The sequence below is a fragment of the Apodemus sylvaticus genome, chromosome 1 (assembly GCF_947179515.1).
Source record: "Apodemus sylvaticus chromosome 1, mApoSyl1.1, whole genome shotgun sequence".
Taxonomy (NCBI): Eukaryota; Metazoa; Chordata; class Mammalia; order Rodentia; family Muridae; genus Apodemus; species Apodemus sylvaticus.
The window spans coordinates 7,284,568-7,295,505 of record NC_067472.1 but is presented as its reverse complement, the minus strand read 5'-3'; the positions used below and the strand labels follow the sequence as shown (position 1 = coordinate 7,295,505).

Here is a 10,938-nt window from a genome sequence, read left to right as displayed (position 1 = left end):
TAGTCACGTTTCCAAATGAACTCACTGACAGTGGCCCTGCTCCTGCCACGAGGCTCAAAGCAGAGGGCTGAGATAGGGAATGAGAGGCTCAGTGGAGAGGGCACAGTAAGACATCTTGGTTTTCTTGAGACTCTGAGGTGAGGCCTGGTGTGACGCCTGGGAGCAGAGGCTATCCACCAGGGAAGGGCTGGGGGTAAAGGCGCTGCATTTGAGCAAGACATCTGAGACTTACTAGCACCACTAAATACTGAGTGATTGAAACTGATTGTCGAGGTCATTCATGTAAGCTGCGGTCCTCAGCCAGACCATTGCCTGCACTTTGATGTCCACGGAGGCATCTGTTCAGATCTGCTCAGATCTTGGATCCTGGCTTGGATGACTGCATATGGCATTTAGATAGAGTGATCTCTGAAGTATGACAGATGCTTTCCTAGGTCTTATGTCTCCACCCCCCGCCCCTCCCCCCGTTGACATTTTGTATTCTCTGGGAATTCCTGATCTTACTGCTGCTCATCTGAAGAGTTCAGGTGGCATAGTGGATCTGGCGCGACAGACACTCCTGCCTGTGGTGGGACATCCAGCATGCTTCAAAAGCTTACCATCCACTCCCAAGCCCCTCCCGTCCTCACCAGAGAGAGCATAGAAAACACCCTTTCTTCCTCAGCTAGCACCCTGCCCTCACCGACAGATGTTGTGCAAATGTGTGGTGTGTGTGTGTGTGTGTGTGTGTGTGTGTGTGTGTGTTGGGAGTGTATGCCTGTGTAAGTGGGGTAAAGTTTAACAAGATGTTTTTCTTTCACGTTTAATTGTACAAATGTGTAAGCTACTGTATGTTAATTCAATATCACACACAGAACGACCAAATCAGGGTAGTTAGCGTATCAATTTCCATAAACATAAAAACCTTTTTTATGATAAACCCATAATAATTGTAAACATTTGTGGAGTACAGTGTGATACTTTAATTAATGCACACAGTAGGTACTGATTAAAACAGCATGTGTGTAAGGCTTGCATCTACTTGTAATGTGGCGCTCTTCATAAACTATCTGTGCTTCAGCAAACGGTTAATGGTTCCCAGTGGTTTAAAGCTGTGCAGACAGAGAGGAAGGTCCAGGACTCTCACATCTGTAGAGGGTTCCGAGCCTCGCTCTCATCGGACGTAGATATATACAACCTGAAAATTTCTGCATCATGATATAGTGCAGTTTGAAATCTGCTCCCTCTCCCCCCACCCCCCCAGCTTAGTCCAAACTTGTCCCCAAGACAGGAGAAAAATGGAGGAAAGGACTCCAGAGGAGCCTGCAGCTCTAAAGTAGCTTTCCAGCCGTGACGACCAGCGGCCAGCAGGTGTCAGTGCGCCCTCGTTCTGTCACGGCTCAGGGCCTACCCCTCCAGGACCCTTCCCCACCTACGTTCAAAGGGGCGCAGTGAAGACTCCAGGCCTTGAGAGTCCCGCAGACAGGTCGGTGGCTGCAAGGATACGTGTCTTTCTCTTCCCTAAATATGGATAACTCCGGCCTGGTCTGCTCGCGTGGGTGCTGGTCCATTCCGTTCCAGTGGTTCCTTAGGAACCTGCACAAGCTTACCTTGCCAGAATCCCTTTCATCCCAGCCACCAGGAGCACCTGCGCCTGGCCTCGGGCGGGGCTGCTTCGCCTGCGACTCTTAAGCCACTCTGCATTTCCTAATTCGGGTCCCAGCACCCTGCCACCCTCTCCTGCTAAAAACCTAGCTAGATCGGTGTACCGCTGGGTGCCCGCTACTGTCTCCTGGGCCAGCTAGTAGCTAAACGGCCAACTCCCAGCAGGGGCCGCTCCCCACTCCCTAGGCTCTCTCTTAAAGCCCCTCGTTCCCTGTATCCGCCTTTCCAAAAGGCTGGTCCAGCAAACGAGGCAGCGCTCTCTGGGGTCCGACACCGGTGCGGGCTCGAGACCTAAGGAGGGGAGGCGCGAGGGGCGGAGGAGGGTCGACTTCCCACGTGGGGGCTGACGCCGGCTGCTCGGCAACGCCGGCTTCATCCTGGGGCTATAAAACCAGTCCGGCGTAGAGCGGCGGAGCAGCCTCGGCTCCCGCTTCCGTGCAGACGCCCAGCAGCCGGCGCGCACCGCCCAGCCACCCCAGCGCCGCCAGCCCCAAGTCCTGCGGTCCTGCTAAAACTCACGCGCTCCTCAGACCCCTGCCGGGTCTGCGGCGCTCAGCGCCCACCCGGCTCGCGGCTAGCAGCCACCCCTGGCTCCGCCGCGCCTCCAGGAGAGCCGATCGCTCACCTAGCTTGGCCCTGAGGACCGAGGGGGGGGGGAGCGGCTTCATGCGGTCCCCACACCCTTCACCCCAGCGCCGCCACCCCCGAGCTCTGTGTACAGCGTCCCAGCCCCAGCAGGGCGCACAACTTTGGAAGTCCTGTGGGGCTCCTAGAGGAGGCAGAGTCCGCGCCGTCGCCGGAGGTCCGGCCCAGCCCGCGCCACCGCGCCTCGGGGGTAGCGCCGGAGTCGGAAATCTCTTCGCGGGTATAAGAAGACAGACCTAGGACCCCGAGCCCGCACCAACACCCCGCGGCTGCCTCTTAGTTACGGTAAGACTTCCTGCTTTCGCTCACCTTAAAAGTCAAGGTTTAGATGGCTAGCTAAATGCATTTGTATACATTTCTGACATCTTTCCAAATCATCAGGCCACCGATAATTTCTTTTCTCTTTTTCTTGAAGAATAAATCTTTAACCACCAGCTGGCCCTACTCGATCCTGCCGCTTAGAAATAAAACTTGGCTCTCTTTGAGGAGCTGGGCGAGAGAAAGCACCCACCCGGAGCGTCGGAAGGACGACTGGAGCTAGTTCGCGGGCTCCAGTCCATGGACCACTAGCGCTCCCCAGCTTGGGCCCGGGCTCCCTGCGGCCCTCTTCCTTATGTGAGGCGCGGCGGGACGAGCCGCGCACCGGAGGAAGAGAAGGACCCACGGACGCGGGGCCGGAAGGCAGCTGGCAGCAGGCCCACGCGAAGCGGCACCCGCGTTCATGTTCCGCCAGGAGCAGCCGCTGGCCGAGGGCAGCTTTGCGCCCATGGGCTCCCTGCAGCCCGATGCCGGCAACAGCAGCTGGAACGGGACCGAGGCGCCCGGAGGTGGCACCCGGGCCACCCCTTACTCCCTGCAGGTGACGCTGACGCTGGTGTGCCTGGCTGGTCTGCTCATGCTGTTCACAGTGTTTGGCAACGTGCTGGTTATTATCGCGGTGTTCACCAGTCGCGCGCTCAAAGCTCCCCAAAACCTCTTCCTGGTGTCCCTGGCCTCAGCGGACATTCTGGTGGCCACGCTGGTCATCCCCTTTTCTTTGGCCAACGAGGTTATGGGCTACTGGTACTTCGGTAAGGTGTGGTGCGAGATCTACCTGGCTCTCGACGTGCTCTTTTGCACGTCGTCCATAGTGCACCTGTGCGCCATCAGCCTTGACCGCTACTGGTCCATCACGCAGGCCATCGAGTACAACCTAAAGCGCACGCCGCGCCGCATCAAGGCCATCATTGTCACCGTGTGGGTCATCTCAGCTGTCATCTCCTTCCCGCCACTCATCTCCATAGAGAAGAAGGGCGCCGGCGGCGGGCAGCAGCCTGCCGAGCCGAGCTGCAAGATCAACGACCAGAAGTGGTATGTCATCTCGTCGTCCATCGGTTCCTTCTTCGCGCCTTGCCTCATCATGATCCTGGTCTACGTGCGTATTTACCAGATCGCCAAGCGTCGCACCCGCGTGCCGCCCAGCCGCCGGGGCCCGGACGCCTGTTCCGCGCCGCCGGGGGGCGCCGACCGCAGGCCCAACGGGCTGGGCCCCGAGCGCGGAGCGGGTCCCGCGGGCGCCGAGGCCGAGCCGCTGCCCACCCAGCTTAACGGCGCCCCGGGGGAGCCTGCGCCCGCCGGGCCGCGCGATGGGGATGCGCTGGACCTAGAGGAGAGTTCGTCGTCCGAGCACGCCGAGCGGCCCCCGGGACCCCGCAGACCCGAGCGCGGCCCTCGGGCCAAGGGCAAGACCCGGGCGAGCCAGGTGAAGCCCGGGGACAGTCTGCCGCGGCGCGGGCCTGGGGCCGCGGGGCCGGGGGCTTCGGGGTCCGGGCAAGGAGAGGAGCGCGGCGGGGCCGCCAAAGCGTCGCGCTGGCGCGGGAGGCAGAACCGGGAGAAACGCTTCACGTTCGTGCTGGCGGTGGTGATCGGTGTGTTCGTGGTGTGTTGGTTTCCGTTCTTTTTCACCTACACGCTCATAGCGGTCGGCTGCCCGGTGCCCAACCAGCTCTTCAACTTCTTCTTCTGGTTCGGCTACTGCAACAGCTCGCTGAACCCAGTTATCTACACCATCTTCAACCACGACTTCCGACGCGCCTTCAAGAAGATCCTCTGCCGTGGGGACAGAAAGCGCATCGTGTGAGCTCATGGGCCGTGCCCTGCTTACACACACTGGTCAGATGCAGGCCCTGGGCTTCGAGGGGGCGCGTCTATGCATGCAGCCCCTAGCACTCTGAAATCCGGGACCTACCTGCTACTTGTAATACCCAGCTTGACAGGAGCTCAGTGGCCTTTGAGACCTTTTGTTCTGTCTGAGAGGGACACATGAGCCTTTTTGCTGGTTGCTGTGGTTGTTCCCAACCCACAGGCCAGTTTCCTGGTGGGCTACCCCTGATCAGTATTGTTTCCTGATGATATTGTCATCTTCTCCCTAAGTCTGACTCTCCCCAAGCTCTTCAGAGCAAGCACAGTACTAGAGAGGGCATGGCTGCCAAAGGGTTAATGAACCAAGGTTTCCTAGCCTTGGCTAATTATCTCCCCACCCCTCTTCCTTACAAAAATCATGCAGGGCAGCCCTGCCTGCCCTCCCCCCCCCACTGTAAATATACATTATTTTTGATAGCATACTTTGGGTCCCTCAGTGTTTGCCCTGCTGTGATATTGGACTCCTGGCTGTGGAGATGCCCTCCAGCCTCAGACAGTGGGCTATCTGGTCCAGACCAAGCTCCTTTGCAATGCAACACCCTTTCTAGTGTTAAGTCGTCGCTCTCAGTGCTTTTCAGCAGTAACTGGTGACTGTCCCCTGGACACGGACCCGCTTTGACATTTCCTGACAGGGAAGGGATTTCTGTTCATTTTCCCCTGTGCCTAACAGCATAATTGCCTTTTCCTATGTAAATATTACAGCGATGGACCAAGACAGAAGGAAATGAGCCGTCTGCCTTGCACCATCAGCCCTGTGTATAAAGCCATTATCCGCTGAGGCACCACTTGCCCCAGTAACTCACTTTAGAACGGACTTGGGGGCTCTCCCCTCCTCTGGGGCCAAGGTTGAAGAAGAGTGTGTGTGTTTCTATCTTGTATGCGTGCCGCCCCTCCCCCTGAAAATGCTGACTAAGGGGAATTTTAGCTGCTGTTTTTAGATACACGGGAGGGGAAATTATGTGGAAGAAACCAACCCGATACAATTTGCCAAGGTAAACAGTGTGAGAAGACAAATGGGCCTGCCGCCCTGTACAGTGCGGGCCCAAGAGCTCTTGGGTATCAAAGTGTTACCTCCCCTTGCTTTTCTGGCTGAGATCATGTGACTAATGAATTGCCAAAGTCAGGGAGTAGGCGGAGACTTCGTGTTTACAACCTGGTTTCTACTTATTTTAGGCGGACTATGGAAGGCCTGTGATCTGTTTTCATGAGGGAAAAACTAAATGTCAGCACTTGTTGCTCATGGCGGTGGATTTTTTTTTTAAATAAAAGTTTACAGATCAAATGTGAAATAAACATGAATTAAGTGGCCCTCCTGTCTAGTAATTGAGTTTTCAAGTCTGGGAGCTCTGGGATTATCTGCTAGTACACACTTTGCAATTGTCTTTGAAGCCTGAGCACTAACACATTGATGTGAGACAGTTTGCCTATTCAATGGGTGATCTTTAATCTTTTCAAGAAAGCTGTGAGGTGAATTGTATTGCTATTTTACAGGTAAAGAAATAGTGCAGAAGACTCTTAGGGTTAATAATATAATATGATGAATAATTACATAAGTTCATTATTATTACTTGGTTATAAGTTCATTGCTTTCCATTTCATCTCTGTGAAGAGTCTGTGCTCCTTACCCCAGACTTTCTAGGTTTGTGCTGGTCACAGTCCCCTGAATGTAAACACACTGCACACGCAGCGTAGATATATCCAGTATACCATATGCACACACCCTAAAGTGTCTATATGCCCCCGAATATGTGTATTCTTCAAAGTATATATCTATCAGAAAGTGTATATATACAAAAGTCTGGATTACACTTGGAAATGTGCCTCATACAGTAAAATGTGCTAAGAGAGAATATGGTAAATGCTCCACTGCTTGGTATAGGTGTTAGCTGGCGGTTTGAGTTTTCTCTAGTCACAGGTCAGCTTCCTTGTTATTTCTCTTTCCTGTCCTCTCCCTTGGGAGGGCTTTAGACCCTCACAACAATGGCTATGGCATTTTAATGCCAGAAGGGTCTTAGAGATCTGATGATCCCACTTAATATGGAGGCAGGCAGGGGGAAGTGGCTTGCTTAGGGTCCCATGGATGTGGGTAATGGGGCGTTGGCCACAGGCTGCCCCCCCCCCCCCAGATAGGAGGGTGAGCTCCAATGAGTCCTATGCATGACTGTGGGCGAAATCCTGAAGCAGCTGAGTGCAGAGATCTCGGTGAGGAGCTGGGTCTGAGGTACAAACGCAGATGGCAGGATTTGGTTTTGATGGAAGAGCAGATTTTCTAAGTGCAGCCAGGGCAGCTCTGCGTGCTGCAGAAGCGGGTGCTGAGTGCCTTGTGGACATGCTTGCGGCATCTTCCCTGTGGTGAAGGATGTGGTGGGAGGGAAGGCATGTGGCCCTTGGACTGAGAAGCCTAGGACAGGAAGACAAAGGGATCTTTGAGGAGGATCTCCAGTCATCTAGGTCCTTCAAGCCTGCAGACAGGAGTGAGGCAGGAGACACAGCACCAGTGACCCTTCTTTAGGGGCTTCGCAAATCATCCCCAACTCCTAGCCTGTGGTACCACAGGCTTCCCGGGCTGAAGCTGAGGCCTGCTTCCAGCCTCCCTCACCCAGGCTCCAACCCCTCTATTCTAGGCGCCCATTGCCCCAAAGGCAAACAGTGCTAGACAATAGGCCAGCTTGGCAGGCCTCCAGGACCCGGGCTGTGTGACCTAGGCACAGAGGCAGATAGATGTGTAACTCACCATTGGCTTTATTCTGCCTTGCTAGCTGAGGATGTTTGCCTTGCCTGTATCTTCAGAGTGAGGGCAGAGGGGTGTGAGGAGGGTCTGGCATCCTGGCATCTCCCAGCCCATACATTAATGGAGAAGCCTTAGGCGTGGGTTTACTTAGACAAGGAGGACATGAGGGCTGGAGCCCAGGCTGGACCCTGGGCTTCTGAGTTCACAACTGGGCTTGCTGCTCCTTTGAAGGGTCAAGTGGCAGTTTGTGAAAGGTATATGTGGGGATGGGGGTGGGTACCATAAGGAGAAAAGATTGGATGATGACCCCCCCCAACACACACACCTTTCCTCCCCATGGTCCCTGAGAGTCACAGCTGCTTCTTGCAGCTTCCTAGATTCCTTGCTGTGAGGACAAGTTTGGGGAGCTTAGGACCCCCATCTTAGTCTGGACAGTTGCATATCCTCCTCCCCCAAGGCTTTGTCTGAGGGGGCATTCAGGTGAGAGGGTGATAACTCGCTCCAGGTGTTTCCTTCCCGATGACTCAATTCAATCAGCACGCGAGAGCCCAGATGTGGCCTCAGTGTCCTCAGCTCTCACAGTGCCTAACCAGGGAGCCGCAGAGGTGACTAGGAGATTCATCCTCCTGGGCTTGCTCACCCCTGTCCTCCCCTGGACTCTCTGTCTGTCACCATCTATCCCTACGGCAGGTTCTGTTGGCCTCAAGAGGAACCAAGGAAGAAGTGCCAGGGCTGCCCCTCCCCCCCAGCAGATCCTGTTCTTAGGGGTGGCAAGGGCAGTTCCTGGCTTCACATTGATTTTTTTCTTTCTTTCTTTCTTTTTTTTATTCAATATATTCTTTATTTACATTTCAAGTGATTTTTCCTTTCCTGGATCCCCCCCTACCTGAAAGTCCCATAAGCCCTCTTTCCTCCCCCTGTTCCCCAATCCACCCCTTCCCACTTCCCTGTTCTGGTATTCCCCTATACTGCTGCACTGAGCTTTTCCAGGACCGACCGGGGGCCACTCCTCTCTTCTTCTTGGGCATCAGTCGATATGTGCATTGTGTCTTGGGTATTCCACGCTTCTAGGCTAATATCCACTTATCAGTGAGTGCATACCATGAGTGTTCTTTTGAGACTGGGTTACCTCACTTAGGATGATGTTCTCCAGCTCCATCCATTTGTCTAAGAATTTCATGAATTCATTGTTTCTAATGACTGAATAGTACTCCATTGTGTATATATACCACATTTTTTGCATCCATTCTTCCGTTGAGGGATACCTGGGTTCTTTCCAGCTTCTGGGTATTATAAATAGGGCTGCTACGAACATAGTGGGACATATATCCTTATTACATGCTGGGGAATCCTCTGGGTATATGCCCAGGAGTGGTATAGCAGGGTCCTCCGGAAGTGAAGTTTTCTGAGGAACCACCAGACTGACTTCCAGAGTGGTAGTACCAGCTTGCAACCCCACCAGCAGTGGAGGAGTGTTCCTCTTTCTCCACATCCTCGCCAGCACTTATTTTCTCCTGACTTTTTGATCTTAGCCATTCTGACTGGTGTGTGGTGAAATCTCACACACTGGATTGCTTATGCAGGAATCCAGGGGACTTTTCTCCAGAGTCAGGTTGCCAGGTTGCCCTCAGTACCTTACCCTGGGTTCTGACAATCAAGTGGGTCTGGGAGTCTGGGATTCAAAGAGCCCCACCTCAGCAAAGGGTGCCTCTATAACGGAACAGTCCACAGCACTGCACTGCACAGTGACAAACACCAGAGTTCAGGTTGGACACAGCATAGATCACTTGAATTGACAGAAATCCTGGGGTTTAGAGTTCAATACAGAGAAGGGAGGAGGTGAGGGAGGAAAGGGACCGAGAAGCCTGCTTTCTGGTCTTCATTTCACTGTTGACTGGCTGTGGGACCTTGAGCTTATCTCTTTGAGGGATTTGTAAAAGGAAACTTGCTGCATTGTCTAGTGTCACTTAGATGTGTTCTGTGGACCTGATTAAATCAATCTCTAGTCTCCCCATGTCTATGTATCCACCCATTATCCAGTTAATCCTTATCATCTACCTGTTCATCCAGTTATCATTTATATCATGCCTTCTAAAAGGAAATGATTACATCATTTCCTTCTTTCCTTTCCTCCCTTCAAATCCTTCTACCTCCCTACACAGATACCACCTCCTCAAATTTTTTCTTTTCAAATTCATGGCCTATTTTTTAAAAAAATTGTTGTTGTTATTGTTGTTGTTGCTATTGTTGTTGTGGTGGTGGTGGTGGTAGTAGTGGTAGTGGTGTGTGTGTGTTTGTGTTTGTGTGTGTGTGTATGTGTGTATCTGTATTCCTAAATACATAGACCATGTTAGTCCACATAAAGTGGACTAAAATTTTGGAAAATAAAATTTTGGAAAATAAAAATTTTCACAGGTCTCTTTGGTGTCTTGGTGTGCTGTGTCACAAGCTGTATCAAATCATGTTTGCTGTGACACTTGGCTCAGGGATCTCTAGGGGCTTTTTTTGCTGATCCATTTTTAGATGAAATAAAATACTAAATCTGCTCTCCTCTGTCTCTGTTAGGTAAAACATGTGTAGAGACAGGTCTAATTCTTCTTGAGGACAGGTATTTCCGGGAGTATTATACTCAGTAAGGGTTGGAGTTGTGTTGTGGCTTGTAGATGTGGGCCAAACTTGCCTATTTGTATGTATGAACATGAGCATGTATGAGTATGTGTGTGACTCATGGGTATGCATACTTATGCACACTTGTGTCTGTGTGTGCATATGCTTGCTGTGTATGGAGACACAGGAGCTGGCTTGTCTGGGATGGAAGATCTAGACTACAGAGAGGTGGGCATGCGTGCCAAAGTATGAGGTTGGCTCACAGATCCTAACTGTGAGGAGCTTCTCCTCAAGAGTTGCCCTAGACCAGGGCAACAGTACTGACTGAGCTAGATCAGCAATGATGGATGTGGGCCAACACTAGTTCTCTGTGCTAGTTTCTTTAGCTCCTATGCTCTCCTGCTTTCTATGAAAGGGAAGAGTTATCCAGCTACAAGGATTTCAGGGATGGAGGGAGGCCAGGCTAGAGAAGCTCTCCATGTGCTTTCCAGCTCCATCAAAGCTAGAAATGTTGGTCCTCTATGAATTTTGAATCTGAGAACAAAGATAGTGCACTGAGAAGGGGTAAATGAAGGGAAACTGCAGGGTTGTTCACAAGATGAGACAGAGTTGAGAAATGCCTCCAAGGGGCACAGTTGGGGGCTTTCAGCACCCTTAGGCCAAAGAGAATGGGTAAAGGAGTTGCTGATCAGGCTGCAAGGTTGGTGCTGGTAGCCATCACTGATGGGGGCTGGGGAGGCTTTAGCCATTGCCAAGCTGCCTTGGGCAGGAAGAGAAGTAGAGAATCTCTCACTCATGCACCTTGATCTGCTGGTGGCAGTCCCCACTGAAGACTCACAGGGTATCGGAAGCTCCCAGGGTCAGTCTTCCAGGGCTCAGCTCAGGGCCCATGACAGAGGCAAGCACAGAACATTTAATATCAGACATGAAAGGAAACCAGGACTAGGCAGTGTGATAGCACTTGGGGAGCTGAGCCAGAGTGAGTCAAGCTGACTGTCTCCTGCAGTTTGTCCAGGGGCTGGTTGCTTAGATCACTGGGCAGCTAGCTGTAGAGAAACAGCAAGCAAGCAAGCAACAAGCAAGCAAGCAACAAGCAATAAGCAAGCAGGCAACAAACAAGCAAGCAACAA

The 10,938-nt window shown here is 52.6% G+C and overlaps 1 protein-coding gene across 1 annotated transcript; it reads left to right on the top strand.

The window, feature by feature from the left end:
* Positions 1 to 1,881: 1,881 nt before the first annotated feature.
* Adra2a (adrenoceptor alpha 2A) lies at positions 1,882 to 5,778 on the top strand. The gene is made up of 2 exons (XM_052183598.1): positions 1,882 to 2,574; positions 2,705 to 5,778. The coding sequence occupies exon 2, from the start codon at positions 3,011 to 3,013 to the stop codon at positions 4,406 to 4,408; it is 1,398 nt and encodes a 465-aa protein (XP_052039558.1). The 5' UTR covers positions 1,882 to 2,574; positions 2,705 to 3,010; the 3' UTR covers positions 4,409 to 5,778.
* Positions 5,779 to 10,938: the final 5,160 nt, after the last annotated feature.

Coding starts and splice junctions, on each gene's coding strand:
- Adra2a (XM_052183598.1), top strand. CDS start 3,011: ATGTTCCGCCAGGAGCAGCCGCTGGCCGAGGGCAGCTTTGCGCCCATG.